Source organism: Octodon degus, unplaced genomic scaffold, assembly GCF_000260255.1.
Source record: "Octodon degus isolate 3935 unplaced genomic scaffold, OctDeg1.0 scaffold00185, whole genome shotgun sequence".
NCBI lineage: Eukaryota > Metazoa > Chordata > Mammalia > Rodentia > Octodontidae > Octodon > Octodon degus.
In genome coordinates this window covers 2,388,803-2,407,714 of record NW_004524761.1, presented here as the reverse complement: position 1 = coordinate 2,407,714, position 18,912 = coordinate 2,388,803, and the positions used below count along the sequence as shown (strand labels likewise).

Here is an 18,912-nt window from a genome sequence, read left to right as displayed (position 1 = left end):
TGAGACAGGGTCTCACTATATAGTTCAGGCTGGCCTTGAGCTCACTTTGTAGCCAAGGCTGGTCTCCAACTTGCAACAATCTGTGTGCACCACCACACCCAGCATATATTTAGGTTTCTTTTTCTTTTTTTCTTTTTTTTGCGGAACCAGGGATTGAACTCAGACCCTTGGCTTGCCAGAGAAGCATTTGTTCTACTGAGCCGTCTCCCCAGCCCCTATATTTAGGTTTCTAATTGTACTGTATTTGATGTTTCATGAAGATCCTGTCTTCTTTTTATGCATATGAAGAGTTAGTTTTCTCACTAACATCTACTAAGCTCTTGATTTTCTCCCCATTGATTGATGGCGCATGGTCTTTTATGTTAGGTATGCACTTTGCATTGTCACTTTGAGCTCTTTATTTTCTTGGTCTGTTAAACTGTTTTGGTGACATTGGATCAAATCTTAGTGCCTGGCAATTTAAGGCCCTTCTTTTTCCTCTCCTTTTTATGATTTGACTTAGCTATTTGTGGGCCTTTAAATTCCTCAATAAATTAAGTTATCATTTGAGATTACATTGAATTGTATAGATTAATTTGGAGAAAATTGACCCTTTCATAATGTTAAATTTCTCTCTTCCAAGAACTTAGAATGTCCTTCCATTTATTCAAACCCACGACATCATTTAAGTTTTAGTTTTTGCGGAACTAAAAGTTGTGCCTTCTTGGTTAGGTTGGTCTGTACATATTAAATTAAAAATCTAAAAGTTGTGCCTTCTTGGTTAGGTTAGTCTGTACATATTAAATTAAAACACTGATCTGTATTTTTTTTTTTTTGCAAGTCCTATTCTCTCACCATGGATTTTATTGCCAGCAGAGAACCTTCTCTGACTTTGCTGCTGGAATATCAGGAAATATAGACTAGTGATACTGAGTTTTGTAGTTGGTGAAGTGTTTAAGATAGAGAAAGTGAAGGGAAAAATAGGAATGCAGATAATGCAGTCAGTGAAGAGGAAGAAGGTATTTTTTTTTTTTTTTTTTCCTCCTAAAACTTCTCTAATCAGGAAGTGTTCACTGCCAGTGTCGTGTCAGTCCAGTCATCTAGCTTTACACTTAGCCCAGGTTCTGCAGTGGGCAATCTCTCTCTTCACTGTCTCTGTCTCTGTCTGTCTCTGTCTCTGTCTCTCTCTCTCTCTCTGTCTCTCTCGCTCTGTCTCTCTCTCTCTCTCTCTCTCTCTCTCTCTCTCTCTCTCTCTCTCTCGTCTGTCTTGTCTGTCGCTATCTCTCTATCTTTCTCCCTCTGTCTCTCCCTCCTTTCCTTCCTCCCTCCCTCCCACCCTCCCTTCTTCCCTCTCTCCCTTTGGCATCTTCATCCATATTACCTGCAGTCTGTGTTTCCTTTCATGCATGACACTTGGGCGTAGTTGTGAGATTTGCTTCCCAGAGACTATATGAAAATTGGTTCTTTCTCCTTTGAAATAAGTCCATGTCAGAAGCAGGAGAAATGACCTGTTCTCAGCCCAGGGACAGTTAGCCAACATCTTGTCAGAGAAGAGAGACCAGTCCAGGACAGGGGAGCTAAGGAAAGGAAGAGTAGGCTTTATAGTATGAATTGGTGTTTTGCAGGTTTGAGGTTTTAAATAATAAATGTCACTGCCTACTTCCTTCTAAAAGGGTTAGCTTACTTATAGAAATGCTGCTCTCACACTGCTTCTCCAGCTATTTGGGAGCTAAATTCTGAAGGATTAGGAGAGAAAAGACCTGGTCTGTTAATCTGGCCTTCTAGTGCCTTCTTTAAAGTGGAGTTAATAAAATCCGTAGACTAATTGGAGGATATTCAGAGGAGCGTGTCCTATCGCTGCAAGCATCTCTCCTCATGCACAGGGGTATGCAGCTAAATGCCGACTGATCTAGCTTTTCAAAGTGGCGCTACAGTAGTTCAGTCTGCTTCTCACTGTCATGTATATATTCTTATTTTCTTGGCATTATGCTGAATGAGTGTAATGTACTTGTTTCCATTCCACTTCAAAAAATTTACAAACTATTTCCCATGTCATGAAGTTCGTTATTATCATGTGTAATGGTTGTTTATTTTTCTGCCATAGAATTTATACCTTGAATTATTGAACCTTTTTATCTCTGGGCTTCACTGTCCTTTCCAGAGGATTGCTGCCTTGAATAGCATAGGCCTGTGCACTCATGACCATCAGTCTTTGTCTGGGTGTCCGATTTTCCCTTCAGGTGGATATGGCTGTGGAAATCAGAGAAAAGTGTTTCCATGGCCCCAGCTGCTATGCGAAGAGTGTAGGTTTGCCTGTTGCTGCAGACCATTGCTAAGTGCTGGGCCGCTCTTGATCATTTATTTCCCCCTTTGTAAATTGAGGATATTAATATACTGATTTAATAAACTCAGCCTGAGGATTAAAGTTTAGTAGAGTTTCTGCCATGTTAGGCAATGCTTGAATACTCTTAGGTTTATCCTTCGTATATTCTAGTCATATAACAAAAAAGGAGAGTAGAGGGCAGGGGAGGGAAGAGTAGGGGAAGGGGAGAGAGAGAGAGAGAGAGAGAGAGAGAGAGAGAGAGAGAGAGTTAGAAAGGAAAGAAAGAGGAAGGAAGGAAGAGAAAAATTCTTCTGGAAAGGAGCAGCCTCTAGGCTGGCAGAGCTGCTCTTGAAATTTTCGACGCAGGACAAGCAGGAGGGGACTTGGCCACCCTCCTGCCACTTCTCAGTGGTGCTTTATGAAAGTCCATTTAATTCTGGTGACTGCATTCCTCAGTGTCAGTGTCACACCCACACACATTTAGAATTACCATTTGGATGTAGATATTTGTAGTTATTTTTATGGAGGCACAATTACTTATAAACTTTATGACTTTATAAATGTTACTGCTAGCACAAGGGCCAGCTTTTCCACTACAGGACCAGGTGGTAACATTTTTCATTTTGCTAGACTGTTCTCCCTCTGTTCAGCGAAGGCAGCCATACACCCTATGAAATGGGGGAGGGGCATTTCTAATAAAGATTTACCTACAAAACAGGCCATGGTGACCTTGTTCCACGAACTTTAGTTTGTTAATCTTTAAGCAATAAAAGGAAGCATGTTTAAAGTACTCATCTGTTTAAGATGGGATGGACTTTTGTCAGGGAGTATGAAAGTGGTTCATAAATGGCTGCCAGTTGCAAATGCGCTGTTCAAAACAGCTACGTGGAAAAACCAGCTAAGTACGAACAAAAGGGCTGAGTGAGAACACGGTGGCACTGTCAGGGAAACTGGGGGCCTCGCCCAAGCCCACGGCATTTGCTGAGGTTCCCCCACCACACCACACCTTGTGCTATCTTGTCACATGCGTTCAGCTCTCTGGGACCAGAGGGAACATCACCATTAGACTCCAAGCCCTAACCTGTCTGGTTCTTTGCTATATCAACTCTCATTCTTCAGCCATTCATTCAGAGCAAACCCCTGATGGTGTCTCGTTAGGGCTTCTCTTGTCTCATGGGGACCAGACTAGAGACCAGGAGAGGAGATGGACAGAGCCATCATTACTGTGCCTCACTTTGCCTATTGTGGGCCCTGACTGGGCGTTCCCTTCAGAGGAAGCCGTTTGCTTCAGCTTCCCTTGATCTGTCAAATAGAAGAGACTTACTTATTCCCTGAAGATTGCAGGCAAAGTCTTAGTGGAGTGGCATAGCCTACCATTTTTAAAAGGGTTCTGAGGCCTTCATCCTTTCTTATTAAATGCTCCAGTCTCATGAAAGCAGCAGAGGACAGAAAAGATGATTTTGTCCCCCTTTTGTTTCCAGTCACCTTTGGGCTTTTGCTGTTGGAACACCCACAGTGGACAGGCAGGGGAGGCAGTCACTGGTAACCAGGATCCCTTTGGGATCAGAACCATTGGAGGCTGCCAGGTCTCTCTTGGTGGGTGGCTTATAAATAGAACATTTCCCCTTTTAAACCTGAGAAGGATGGAAGGCATTAATGGGCATGGTGGCTGGCCTCCTGTGTACTGGCCCACGAGGCAGTCAGCTGAGTGTACCTTCCCGTCCAGCTTTCCATCCTGCCTGCCAGGGCTGGGCTGATAGGAGATCCACTTGCCTGACAGGAGACACACTTACCAGCTCCCTGTATTGTTCTTGGCCCATTTGCTTCCTCTTTTGCTCTCCCTCCTGTGCTGTGCAGGTTGCTGTGGCCACTATTTCGCCTTCTAAGCCACAGGTCTGTTGAGAGGGGGTAGTTCTAGCTTGCTCTAGGGGCTCATTCTCTGCATCTTCCTTTCATTAGGCATTGCGTGTATAGCATAGTAGCTGTGGCCACACTGAGCTCCAATTATATTTAGTTTAGCAGTATCAGCCCAGGTCTAGAGTGGCCTGGCTGGGGGCAGGGAGTCGAGACAGGAAGGAACAGAAACAGTTTCTTTGCTCAGAGATTCTATGATGTGGGTTCTCAGCTGTTTTGTTTGGTGAGACCCTGCCCTCTAAAAATGTGACTCGTGGTAGGATTCCTTGCACATCAGTGTGTGGACAGTCAGAAGCCTTTCTCCTTATCCTAAAAGACATGAAACAAGTCTGTTCTCTAGAGTGACAGATACAGCCAGTGCATGATTTTGCCACAGCTTATTACCCGCTTCCTCTCATGACACAGGCTCTGTACTAACAGCACGCTGCAGACAGGACAGGTGTGAGCCACCCCTTGGCGTCCCACATTTGGCATTAGTCAGGCAACAGTAAGCTGGCCCCGGGCGGCAGCTGTAGTAGCTAATAGCCAGTGTAAGGGTTTGTTGTGATAGGGACTGAAAAGTTTTCTTCACTGCTACCAGCTTCAGGCTCTTATTATGGTTAATGGTTACTGAGCACATGCTGTGTGTTGGGCAGCGTGCTCATTGTTTTACATACATTATATCATTTGCTCGTCCTAAAAACATGAATGGTAGGTTAGTAGTAATGCCCCCCATTTACAAATGTGAACCTGAGTGCAAATTTTCAGTCACCTAAAGGCCTTCTCTTCACACCCCAAGGAGAGTCGGGAGAATGTGCAGCTTACTAGGTGTGTAATCCTTAGCAGAGGCTGTACCGTGTGGCCCTCCAGTTGGGCTAGGAGTGTCGTCAGCCCTGGAATACTGCATGGATGGACATCCCAGCCTCACAGTTCATTAGTGTGGCTTTGGAAAAATAGTTTCTCCTGGCTTCAGTTTCTTTTCTCTACCTGTGAAATGGGGATATCTTTGGTTTGTGGGAGAGATGAAATGAGATTAGGATGAACATCCTTTGCTCAGGATTGCCTGGATTTATGTGCAATTGTTAAATGTTGCCCGTTGCAGTTGTTACCATCAATAATGTCGTTGTTATCCCAAACCAGACCCTGTTAATATAGAGTATCACACTGTACCATGGCTCTGATTTCCCAGAGTGCCTTCACAGGCGTCACTTTCTTCAGTTTTTATAGAAATGAGGAGGGTTATCAAAGAGGCAGGGCATGTCCATGGATCACAGCCAGTGTGTGGTGGCACCAGGGCATTTGATTCTGAATGCCATTTCCTTCCCTGCCCTTTGCTGCTTCAAAATTTGCTGTGACCAGAGAACATTTCAGTTGTTCCTAGGGTACTCGGAGGTGATAGAGCAGATAAGAGCAGGTAAGGCAGAAGAGTGGTCTTGATAGCCCTGTTTAAACTCTTCTGCCTTCATGGAGCTGCGCATGACCTCTCTTGGCTGAGAAATCGGTACAGAACCACCTGGCCCGAAGGCAGGAAAGACTTGAGGAGGCCACAGGACTGTGGCTGGACCTCCTTCTCAGGATGTTCCGATCATCATGAGGGAAACAAATGGTCCTCATGAAAGTGTTTGTTTGGCATTACCTAGTGCATCAAGCCTTGCTCTTTCCCTGCTGTCCTGATTTGGAGTTTTAGGGTGAACTAGGAAGTTGCAGATGGAGAAACCCACAGTGAAGCAGTCCGCTCCTCCCAGACAGATGCGTAGTCCTCAGCCTGTGTGATGGGAGCTCAGATGCTGCCACTTGGGTTGCCTGCCTTCTTGCCAAGAATTGAAACTCTCTCCAGTGATCTCAGAGCCTCCCTTGATGCAGCTAGAGAACTGATAGCTTTATTCCAGGCAGGAAAAGGGCTTTTTTTTTTTTTTTTTTTTTCCTGGTGTCTGTCTTTCTTAACTATCTTGTCTCTTTCAGCTTATTATTCTGTGTTTGTCCCCCTAGACAGCATGACAAAGAAACTAGATGCCTGTGTATCTGCTAGCTAACCGGGAAAACACTCTGATTAGCAGTACTCTTGCTTAGAGGTCAGAGGATGAATGTGATCCCTGTCAGCCGTTTTTGTCTCATGCACTCTGCTGCAGGGCCCTGAACTCTAGAAGGTACCAGTATGTTCAGCCAGCTGCTCGCCGCTTACAGTTCCAAGGGTGTCAGGAATTTCTACCTAGCGGTTTTTGCTATCTCAGCTGGTGAAAATACAGATTATGTTTGTACCTTCCTTTAGAGCATATTTATTGGAATACAGTAATGAATGAGTCAGATTAATTTTTGCTCGCATAGATCTTATACTACTGTGTAACTTTTAATTAAATTTAACTAATAGATAAAAATGTAAAAGTTGTACATACCAACAGGATAGCATGTGATGTCTCAGTCCTGTATGTACTGTGTGGTGTGGAGCTTATGCTGTGGAGAGAAAGTGACAGCTAAGTAGGCAAGTGGACAAAGGTGGCATTCCCAGTGGAGCCAAGCACTATGAAAAAGTTAAGAGTGAGGGACAGAGATAAGAGAAAGGCAGCCGGCTGGGATAGCTGGAGCAGGGAGGGCCTCTCTAAGGAGGTGACCTGCCAGGAAAAACCTGAACAAAAGGAAGAAAGAGAGCAGCTCAGAAGTTAACAGACGAGTGTTGCCAATGGGAGGACCAAAGTGTGCAAAGGCACGAAAGTGGAGGCAGCGACTGGTTGTGCTCTGTCTAGGAGGAGTGGGAAGGACCGCTGAGACCGACTGGCGAGAGGAGGCCTGGATGGGAGTGCTCAGACAGACCGGGGCTACACTGTAGGAAGCTAGGAGATAGGACTGTGTTCTTATGCTATGTGATGCTCCTGCAGTTTCATTAGGTGAATAACCTGAATGTAGGCGTGCTCTTAAAAGAAGGTTCTGAAAAATAAAAATGAAAGAAGGTTCTGGCTGCTGGTGGAGGACACACAGGGGACAGAAGCAGGACTAGCTGGGAGGCTGGTGCAAGAGTTTGGGAGAGGGATGACGGTGGTATGGGTTAGGGTATTGGCTGCCAGAGGCTGTGGCGAGAAGTCAGTACATCCAGGAGCTGCTTTTCAGTTGTTACTGACAGGAGTGACTATGGACTGGATGTGGGGGGGTGAGATGTAGGAGCCAAGAAAGCAGGGGATCAAAGGCGGCTGTATTAGAAGAGGCTCTGTTGCTGGCAGAATATGCTGCCCTCCTGTCTCGTCCTTCCGGCAAGGTTGGATGTAATCCTTGGCCTAGGACATGTCAGGATGTACACTCTCTGATGTATTCTCTGTAGATCACTGTCATAATTTTTATATAAATAGGTGCCATCTTTATTATCATTTACTTAGTTTTCTTTATTATTTTTGTATTTTTTTTAGGGAAGGGTCTACAGGCTGATTAGGGTCTCACTACTAGATCAGACTTATAGAGATGCCCCATTTTATAGCCTCCCAAGAGCTGGGATTACAGGCACATGCCACCATGCCCAGCCCAGTCTCAATTGCCTTCTCAGTATGCCCTGGGGGCAGGGCTGGCACAACAGGCCTGGGGATCGAACCCCAGGCCCCTGAGCCTGCTTGCAGGTGCTTTATAGTTTTTCTTTAAATCAATTCATCATTCTTACTTTTTATTTAGAAAGGAAATATTCTCTTTGTGATAAATCAGTAGATTTTCAGTTGTCACTGAAATATGTACCCATTAGAAATGTTAGTTAACCACTTGGAATAACTAACATATACCACTAGTGGCATAAGTCAACATTAAATATTGTGTTAGTCACTCTGCTAGTGCTGGGACAAAATATCTCATAACTGCAACTTAAAGGAGGAGAGTTTTGTATGTTGGCTCATGGAGTTAGAGAGCTCAGGGCATGGTCAGCTGGCTCCAAAGCAGAATGGCATCCTGAACAGGCTTGGAGCAGGACAGCTGCTCAGCCCCGCCCAGCCAGGAAGCAGGGAGAAGAGTCAGAGCAGCCCATGCTACAGCTTCCCTGACTGGGCCCTCCCTTTAGCCATCCACCTTGCTATGAGCTCACGATGGGTAAGCCACTGATAACCATAGCAGTCCCCAGTGTACAGTCACTTTCCAAAAGCCCCACCTAGGAACACATGAGACTTTGGGGGGGACGTTTTAGATTTAAACCATAGTAGCTGTCACGACACAAGGCTTTGGCAGATCATTCATATCCAGTCGGGGGCATAATAGTGTAGATATTGACAGTTGACTAAGTCAGCACTCATTTTTGTGTTATCTTTGGTGGTAACAGTTTGAGTTACTTAGTGTAGACTACAGTGTTTTCCCAAGTGGAGTTTTCATCACTACTGAAACATGATTTTTGGGAGAGGCCTAGGATTTGCATTATAACATGTATGAGATGCAGTTAAAAAATGAGGTGTATGTTTAAAATTTTCAAAATCACAGAAGACACATTGTCATTATTTCTCCTCAGAGTACTTACCCTTGTGTCCCATCTTTCCTTCCACCTTCGGAAGCAGTTCTGGACGTCTTTGTTTCATGAGCATCTAGTTACACTGTCTTGGCCTCCTTGATGTCCTAAATGGATTGAAAACATTCATGTTTGTGGCTTTTTTGAGTTGAGGGAACAGCCAGAGGCCACATGGTGCCAGATCTGGAGAATAGGTAGGTCAGACACACTGTGAAGCTTTTCCAAGCCTGCTTTTGCCTTGGGTGGCACTCGGCCACCCATAGCACCTCGTAAAGGCACTCACCACAAGAAACTCACAAAAGACCACATCGGGAACTGTTTGAGAAAGTGGCAAGAGTGACGGGGATAAGTGTGTTCAAAGCAAGGGAGTATATTTTGAGCCTAAGCAGCAATTAAAGTGGCAACAATGTAACCATTATGTAAGAATAAAATTTCCACGCAATTTAAACATAACAGTAATTCTACAAACTTCCAACTAGCACTGACATGACAATGTGTCTTTTACTGTATTGCATTTTTAAAATTTAAGGATTCATTGTGTAATTCAATCACATCTCCTGCACCCTTGCTTTTCCTGTTCACTGGAGTTAAAAACTGTTGCTAGTATAGAAAAGGCAGGGTCCTGAAAACCTGCTCCCCTTCCCTTAATCCTTTTCTGACTATCCTCTGAATGAAAATGAGCTCCAGGTTTAAACTGAGTCAGAATCCTGGTTCTACCACTTACTAATGCTACAAGTTCCTTAGCCCAACTAAACCTAGGTTTCCTGTCTGCATAATAAGGATAATGGTAATGATGATAAGAAAATGATGCTTTTAAGCATGTATCCTGGAGCAGTGTAGTGCGTCCCAGTAAGTGTTCGCTAGTCTTATCATCATCGTTACCACTTAGCATTATGAGCCTGGCTTTTCTCATTGTAAAAACTTAGCAGAGAGGTTGGAAAAATCAAATAAACTATAATGAGTTGACAAACTGTAATATATTATTCCTCATTATATTCATTAGTGTGAAAACACAGCAAGAAGTTGTTAGTAAGAACAGCAGCAATATTACCCCATGGGGTTATTGTAATTATGAGTAACATGAACCTGGGTACAGAAAGCATTTCATCAACTAAAGTTTGATTCAAATAATAGGATGTAGTTGCATCCTAATGTTGATAATACTGAAACTGACTATTTACTGAATACCAAATAAGTTCCATGGTATTCAAATTACTATGTAGTTCAGGTGATACCTCTGTTAAATGTCCCTACTGAATAGGTGAAGAAGTTGACTCTCAAGACAAATGAAATATGTTGCCTAACTTCATATCTAGCAAAGGTAGGGGCAATAAGATTCTCACCTAGTTCTGTCTGGCTTTAAAACTTACCATCTTTCTACTCCTTATCGTTTCATTCTGCGTTGATTCAGTTGATGTGTATGTTTGTATTCTCTGAATACATTAGTAGGAAAAAATCTAGCATAGTCTAGTATACAACAGGCAAGACAAATGGTGAGCAAGGTCCTGAAGCACTTCTTTGGGATTAAAAGTTGGTTTTAATTTATCTAACAGCAGATAATTTACATTTGAATAAAGGAGAACCAACTTGACACCTTTTCTGGGCTCCAGTGAAAGAGTGACAGCTGCTACCTTGGGGCCAGCTTTCCAGGGCCAAGCTCAGGAAGCCGTGACAACCCCGGGACTGCCCGCGGTAGCAGAATGCCTGCACACCTTGCCCTTTCTCTGACTGACCCAGTTCCACATCTGTCTCTAGGTAGCTTTGTGTTCAGTTCAGTGTGGGTGTGTTCTGCTCTGGCTTCCTTCTAATGGTGCTGAAATTGACTAAGTCCAAAGTGAGGGAGGCAAGCATATGCTAAAGAGCAAATCCCACTGGGAAATTGAAAAATTTCTGTGGTGAGGTCTGTACCTAAAGCTCCCCGTGAAAGGGTGGCCTGCTCGTGGCACCTTCTGTTCAGTGGTGGTGAAACTATGGCATACGTGCCTCAGCCAGCTATTATCATTGAAAGCTCAAAAAGGCTTACCATCCCGGTCCTATATCCATCCATCCATTTTAAAAGTGAGGCAGCAACTTCTCTTACTTCACAGGCTTCTTATTTTTATGAACTTTTCCAGCAAATACAGCAAATTTCATTTCTCCACAAAAAAACTTAAAGCTTTATTTTTATTTTATTTGTTTTGTTTGTGTTTGTTTGTTTTCAGCCAGAGGGAAATAGAGTAAGTTTCCTGGGGGAAAAGTTTCCCACTGCGAGAAAACTTGAATACCAGCTTTGGAAAATGGTAATCCATTTTACTGCACTTGAAGCTAACTTAGTAGGTCTGCTCCTCTCATTTGGAAAAGATTTGTCTCCTGAAGACTCACATTCATGGGGTGACTTCAGGATGTGTGCCTAGAGTGCTGTTGTCATAGACTGTTTCTGCACAGGTCAAACTATCATATAGAACAGTCCTTTCTATTCAAAATTAGTGATTGGGCTGCTTCTTGCCTAATTGCTTAGTTTTCTGAGTGCTGAGTATTAAGCATTAGCAGGGAGGTAGCTCTCAGAAAGTGGCTCTTTCTTGTGCCTGAAAAGTCAGGTCTGTTGGGGAGCACAAAGCTTTTGGGGATTCCTTTTCTTCTGTAAGGGTTTTCTTGACTCTTGGGCCTCTGCTATTTATGTGGCCTGGTTAGTGTGATGTGGAAGTGACCCACTGAGCTCGGCCTCCAGCCTCATACAGCTCGGCAGTGATAACACCGATGGACAGGCAAAGGATTTCTAGAAATCCAGGAAAACTCAAACTTAGCTTTGGCTCCTCTGTTTTATATTCTGACCTGTAGAGCTTTTGTTTTTCCTTTCTCTTGGACTTTTTCTTGGGGCTGTGCTGCTAGGGGGCAATACTTCTTTGTGTTAATACCGGAAGGAAGGAAGGAAGGTAGGTAGGAAGGAAGTGGTTAGATCAGGCCATTTAGTTCTTTATTTAACCTTTATGTCCTCACAAAAGATTAAAAAAAAAAAAAAAACCCTGAAGATCAGAAGCTCAAAGAACTTACTCTCACAGAGTTTATATCATTGGGAATCTGAAAGGTCATTTTGACTACCCCACACTGCTCCTCAGCAACCTTGTCTATCGTCTAATCACTGATTTACCTGCCCAAGAATCTGAAGTGAAAACTTATACAAACCACAGTGTCATTTCATGTCCAGCACTATATATTCTTCATAATTGCATATTCTACATTACTAGGTAGACATTTTTTCACAGAACTTCACAAGTAACTTGCAGTACTGCACAGTCTGAAAGAGGTCGGCAGTGCTTAGTCTAAGTCCAACATGGTGGTATGATCCTGGGTAGGGAGGCCAGGAGAGGGTTTTTGAGGAGACGATGCTTGAGGGAAGAGCTGTATGACTTGAGCCAAGAGAGTCAGGTGAGATCCAGAGCCTTGAAGTCTTGAGAGAAAATGTGGCCAATTGGATGCTTTGAAAGAAAGCCAGTGTGGTTGTATGCTTAGAGCAGGCGAGTAGTACTCAAGGGGCTATAGAGGCAGCAGGGGCCAGACCATGCAGGCTCTGGAGAGCCCTATGCAAGATACGGGTTATCCTCTGGTGTGCTCTGGAGAGATTGTGAGAAGGCAGCAGGGCGGGCTGGTTCTGTCAAGCGCATGCACACTTGAATGGCTGCGAGTAAGGTGTTGCAGTCATCTTGGCAAAAGGTGCTGGAGGCTGAGTCAGAATGATGATGGTGATGGTGGAGAGAGCTACGCAAAGCAGCTATATGAGGAGATACAACTGAGGGCCTTTGTAATGCTCTGCATGTGAGAGGGAGAAGAGAAGCAGTGCCAAGGCTCCTATTCCCACTTCTGTTACTTGCTGGCACACCACCACTACCTGTGTACCTCATTTCTTGCAAAAGTGGAAATAACCAGGGAAAGATATCTTGGGTGAGATACTAGAAGCTGCAGGGCATGACAAGGGCTTTGTCTGTATGCCTAGCACACTAACATTGTTCTTTAAAGGGAGAAAAGCACTTGGTTGTTACTTTTTATGCGTTGTTGTTTTCAGCCTTTTGCAGTAAAACAGGCAGTCTCTGGATTTTAGTTGCTTCCCTCTTCCTGGAGCTCATATCCTACATGATGACCTCAGCCCCAAAGATCTGTCTTTCTCCCATTGCTGCAGTTTTCTGTGAGACTTCTTAAGTTGATTAGGCATGCACCCATCTCTCCTGTGCTTTCATGTTCTCCATGGAGCTTTGACAGTGTGGGCTTGTGCAACCTCTGCCTTTTCTTCCTCTAAAAACAAAGGCAGAAACAAGGCTTCCAACACTTCAAGTTTCATTCCAATTTAAAATGAAAGTTAAGAGGGTGCACATTTGTAACTTGGGAGCCTGAGTCTTCAGTGAGTGCCCTGCCAATGTTCATCTTAAGACAGTAGTCTGGGCTGCCTGAGAGTAGACCTGGGCAGAGCTGCATTTGAGCCAAGGAGAAAGAGAAGTCAGGCCACACATTAACTGCAAGAGGGGGCTGTCAGTCCTGGGAGTGAGAGGCTGCAGCAGCTCACTGCAAGTCAGATTGGGGGAATAATGGAAGCCTAGTAGATATTTAATGAGAGATTATTTCTGGAGATTATAGGGATACAGAAATTGCAAATAAATCCCTGACCTTTTCTGAGCCTTTGGCTCAGTGAAAGAGCTGAATCACCTGCTTGAGGGGATTAAAGACAGCCACTTCCATCTGGCAGGCCACTTTCTCTGTCATTTGCAGACTGGCTTGGTGGTGACAGTGTGCTGAATCTTTTAGTGAGAATTCACTTTTCAGAGTAGGAGATCTCATTTGTGTTCGATGATGCACCCAGGGGGCAGAGATCAGACCAGTGATCTGGTTACAGGTGCGCTGTAATTCCTGTCATGTTAGTGGCACTGAGTCCATGTTAAATGGTAAAGTACTTGTTAATCATTAGTAACCTAATCACAATGTCCCAGGAAGGTTAAGTTGATGAAGATAGACATCAAATCTCCCCTGCCCCCGTGTGTGTGTGTGTGTGTGTGTGTTCATAAGAGACAAAGAGAGATGAAGAAATGCCAGGGTAATGGGCAGTGGATAATGTAGTAACTTGCATTGGTTCTACTTTAGAGATTTAGAACAATGACTGCTAAATTATATTTCATGAATCCCTTGTTAGGGAACATTTGTGTGATGTGCATTTTATTTCTTAACACAGTTTTACCTGCTTAGTGAACTGTAAATATTGACAATACACAGTTGCAATACAGTAGAGTCTAACAGAGTTGCTTTTAGTTGTCTTTGTTTGGCTTTACGCTCTGTAAATACTATATGCACTTACACTTAGACAATTAAGATTACTGATAAATGCTGTCTTATCTGAATAAAGCATATAAGATTTTATGGGTAAATCTGCATGGAAGGATTTGCTAATACATAAGAAATTGGAAGAACACTAAAATTTACATTTATTCAGTCACCAAGTGTGAGATTTTGTTTTGCCATTTTCTAAAAGAAGTAATTGCAGTTAGCATAGATTGGTGAGAGTTTAATTTTTTTGTGGATCTATTAGATTAGATTCTTTTCTACAACATATCCCTTACCTAGAAAAAGATCCCACTTCCTCACTTCCTATGTAAAAAGTAAGTCCAAGAACTGAATTGCATCTGCAAAACTGTTCAACTCTCCTTTTACTTTTTCTGCTTGTTGGGCTGGTGGCTCATCTTCTGACCACTGGAGCCACTTTTTTTTTTTTCCTTTGGCCATGAACCATTTATTGTATCTAATGGAAATGGGAAGAGTAACAGTAACTCCAGAGTGTCAGAAAATAGTTAACATTCAAAAAACTTGTTTTCACACAGATCAAAATTTGTGCCATATGAAAATACAAAGCCACTTGTCATCAACAGCTCTGACCACTTTAGAATGAACCAGTTCGTTGCTTGCTGAAGCGACATTGTTGGTCAGGAAATCACTTTCTGGCATAGCGCTATTTGTAGTTCCTTTTTGCTTTCTCTGAGAGACTACAGATAATAAGATGTAAACATTAACACCTCGTGAATACAATTTAATTCCATTTAGCTCTAGCTTTATACGGCATGATGGAGCTACTTCTGTATCTGTTTGTTGCCAAGTTCTTTCCAATTTTCCAAAACTTTTATTGGTGCTTATGGGTGAAGGAAATGGTCGTTATCTAGAACAAAGTTCACCAGTGCCTAAAACAAGAGTGCGTTGACAAACCTCTTCTAAAACATCGAAGTCTGAGATCAATCTCAGTAGCTTCCTAGAGCCTGTGCAAAATGTCACTTGTTTCTCTTTTTTGTCTGTCTTCCCTTTGAAAAGATTCTCTGAAGCACCTCTCAAAAGAGAAGCTAAAAGGCTTCAGCTGACTTTTAAGTCATTGTTATAAGCTTTCTGGAAATCTCCTTAAACATGAAAAGTAATTCTTTGTCTCACAAATACTTTCCAGCAGGTTCTATTCTTAGTAGTGGATAAAAGAGTAGGCGTCTCCTGTGCATGAAAAGGTACTCAGCACCTCCAGTCACTGCACCACTGGATGCAAATTAAAACCACAGTAAAATGCCTCTTGACATCTATGAAGATGGCTGTAATACAAGAAACAGTAACAAATGTTGGAAAGGACCTGGAAAACTTGCAACCCTCATGCATTGATTGTGGGAGTATAAAGCAGTATAATACTTTCAAAAACAATTTTAAAGTTTCTTCAGAAATTAAACATAGAATTATCCTATGACCCAGCAATTCCATGTATGGGTGTATATGTGAGAGAAATCGAATTGTGTTTGTACAGAGACCTGCACATTGTTATTCATAGTAGTATTAGTCTCATAGCCATAAAATAAAGGCATCCTAAATGTCTATTAGCTAATAAAAAAGTGAAATATGCTATATACACACAATGGAATATTATTAAGCCTTTTAAGTCATTATTAGTAGGACATGGTCACGGGACATGTTGACCACACCCCTCGTGGGCGCTGGCATGACACTCATCCCTAACATGGCTCAGTTCTTTTTTATCCCCTTCTCTTCCCCTCCCTTCATCTCTTGGTCTCCTTACCCTTTGGAAAAGCTCTACTTTCCTACTTCTTCTTTGACTTTGTATTTTATTTTTTATGTATTTAGTACAGGGTCTACAGGGCCTCCAGAGTCTCACCAAGTAGATCGGACTCTTAGTGATCCTCCTGTTTTCAGCCCCCAGGTGCTGGGATTACAGGCGAGCACCACCACACCCAGTCTCATTGGCCATCTCAGTGCACCCTGGGGGCAGGGGCGGCTCAGCAGGCCACAAGATCTACCGGCCCCTGTGCCTGCTTGCAGGTGCTTTAATCCGCTGAGCTATTTGGCCAGCCCTCTGTTCTTTATTTATATTTTGTGTTTCTTGTATGAGCAAAACAACATGATATTTAAGCCCCTGTGTCTGATTTATTTCATTTAACATTATGGTCTCAAGGTGTATCCGTCTTCTCACCAGTGGCTCAGGTTTGTCCTTTATGGCAGAGTAGCAGGCATTCTGTGTAAATACCACATTTTCTTTATCCATTCGCCTGTCCAAAGAGAATGGAGGAGTAGTATTGCTATTCAAGGTCAAGGGAAGACCTTGGAAACACAGTAAGCAAGGGAAGTTCCTACTGGAGGCCACACATTTTATGATTTCGTATATGTGAAATATACAGAATAAGCAGGTCCACAAAGAAGTAAAGGAGATTTGTGGTTGCCTACAATGAGAGAAGGAGAAAGGGAGAATGCTTGCTAGTGTGTGTGTGTGTGTGTGTGTGTGTGAGAGAGAGAGAGAGAGAGAGAGAGAGAGATATTTTGTTTTGTTTTGTGGGGTGGGGAACAGAATGTTCAGGAGTTAATGGTAATTACTGCATAGCTTTGTAAATGTAGGAGAAATGACTGGACACTTCGCGGTATGTGAATTATATCAATACATCTGTTAATTTACACAAAAAATTCTTCCTCACATTCCAACAGGAATTTGGCCTGTATGTTAAATCTTATTACTGCTTTTGAAAAATATTTACTGCAGGGGTTAATTGAGTTTCATTTGGAAAAATTATCTCAGCCTGGCTTGCAATTGCCTGTCAGAAAATGTGATATACAGTATCACTACCTAAAGAGTAAATACTGGCTCCTACTGAAAGCAGGCAGGATTGAGTTAGTAGACGCCTTACTGTGTTAGAGGAGTAAAAAGAATGCTTTGTATGACAGTAATTTCAAGGGAAAAGAGCATCGTTTTCCTGCTTCTCTTTTGGTGCTTATTTTCCTAGAGGCTGAGCATTGTTTTAAGTATCACTAAGCTATAGGTATGCACAGAAGTACAGGAGCTGTTTCACTTCGGAAGCAGAAGTGCAAATTAGCGTTGCATTTTAGTTTGATTTTGGATATTCCTAGTGGTTTAAAGCTATTTTTAATATCTTTGCTAGATCTGAGTTCACCCATGTTATGGGGGATGATTTCATTTGGATAAATTCCAGATGAGTTTAGGTTCTGCTCAGTTCCCTGGGGACAAGTGTGTTGCTCAGCCTGGATGATCCCAAAGCATTTGTCAGCTCTTACCTTCCTGCTCTGTGCCTTTCCTCTCCACTCTGAGAGCTAAGCTGGGGAATAGCTTGCCCCAGGGCAAAGATGAGCCCATTCTTAAAGACTGCCACACACATTTTATCACTGGGGCTCAGGTGTGGTAGATTTGCAGCCTCTGCATTGCTTTGGAAACTGGTGTTCCCAGTGGAAAAAGCTGCTGACGTGGATCATTTACTTTCTGAGTGACCTTAGAGGGTTTTGAAACAGATGGAGAAGGCTGTCACCACCTGCTGATTTACCACGTGGAGCAATGGCTTTGTGCCTTAGTGCTTCTTCCTTGGAGTGTTCTTAGTTCTTGGCTTTAATTTCCTCTGAATCTCAGTCTCTAGCCCTCGCTCTTTTCCCTTCTTCTTCTCTCCCCTTGTCCTTATCCCTTTCTCCCTGTCTTTCCTGTTTTTTTTTTTTTTTCTTCTTCTCCATTTTTACTTTTCCCTAGTCTCCTGAGCAGGATTAGGATTTATCTGAAAGTTGCGTGTAAGGCACTTTGGATATGGGCTCCGGAGCAAGGCTCCACATTTTAACCCTGTAACTTCAACCAAGATATTAACTTAGCCAAGCCCCAGTTTCTTCACCTGTATTAAAGTGATGGTGAACTTTTTAGAGCTGACAGTTTACACCAACAGCCAGCTATGGCATGCATGCCATAGGCTATAATACAGGGCTAATGATGGTATCATCCTGAAGGACTTCCTATGTTTACAGGAGGTAATTTATCTGAAGCACATACCAGCATGTATAGATCACTTAAGGTTTGCCTTCTGAGGGAGACCCACTGCTCTAGTTCAAAGGTACTTCTTGCTCTGTGCTGCAGTTTCTTCAGCTATAAATGGAGGATAGTATTGCAGGTTCCTATAATTTGAGGTCACTATAAGAACTAAATAAGATAATGCACGTAAAGCATGCATGTGTACCTGGCATATGGTAAGTCATCAATCAGTGCTAGCTATTTTGTAATAATTATTTGTTTGCATTTTTGTTTTTTTATTGTTACCATGGGAAGAATTTAAGGGCATATGACCACACCATGTAATTGGCCCGTTGTGGACTGGTCAAGCATTTCTCTGAGATTAATTTGTAGGCCTACAACTTGACTGCCCTCCTCTTGCTTTTTCAGCTGCACAATTGGACAGCATTGGCTTCAGCATTATCAGGAAGTGCATCCATGCAGTGGAAACCAGAGGTAACGTGGTCTAACAGATGGCATTGTTCTCCCGGCAGGTCAGGAGTCTGGTGAGGTATCAGTCCTGCTACCTGCTGTTGCCCAACTTTCCGTGACTCATTAACTCCCCTAGTGCCATTAATAGTGTATTTCCTTAGGCCATCTTGGTCTGAAACAGGGATTCTCAAGCTCTTTTGGGTAATTAACTTCTTGGCTGATCAAAAGAATATTTTAAAGTCGTACATATAAAATACACAGGCTTAGAGAAACCAGTTACTGAAATTCAGCTATTAAATTGCATAAAAACATATTTGTGATATAGTAAGGCAAGCATTTCTTTGTTTCTTTCCAAGTTCTTTCACAAGATGTAGTGGTAGTTCTGATAACTGGAAGCACTGATATTTCAAGCTGTCTGTAAAAAATATGATGAGTTCTGAAAATATCTGTGATTTCTGACCAAGTGGCAGGTACTGCTACTGCTACTGTGGGTTGTTGCTAATGGAAGGAAATGTA

The 18,912-nt window shown here is 42.8% G+C and overlaps 1 protein-coding gene across 5 annotated transcripts in view; it reads left to right on the top strand.

The window, feature by feature from the left end:
• The window catches only part of Arhgap26 (Rho GTPase activating protein 26), a 466,344-nt gene that overhangs the window by 266,527 nt on the left and 180,905 nt on the right, over window positions 1-18,912 (top strand). For all 5 annotated transcript variants that reach the window (XM_023704062.1, XM_023704060.1, XM_023704061.1 and 2 more), the window contains exon 13: window positions 18,355-18,420. In XM_023704062.1, the coding sequence (XP_023559830.1) occupies window positions 18,355-18,420 (66 nt within the window). The remainder of the gene's footprint in view (window positions 1-18,354; window positions 18,421-18,912) is intronic.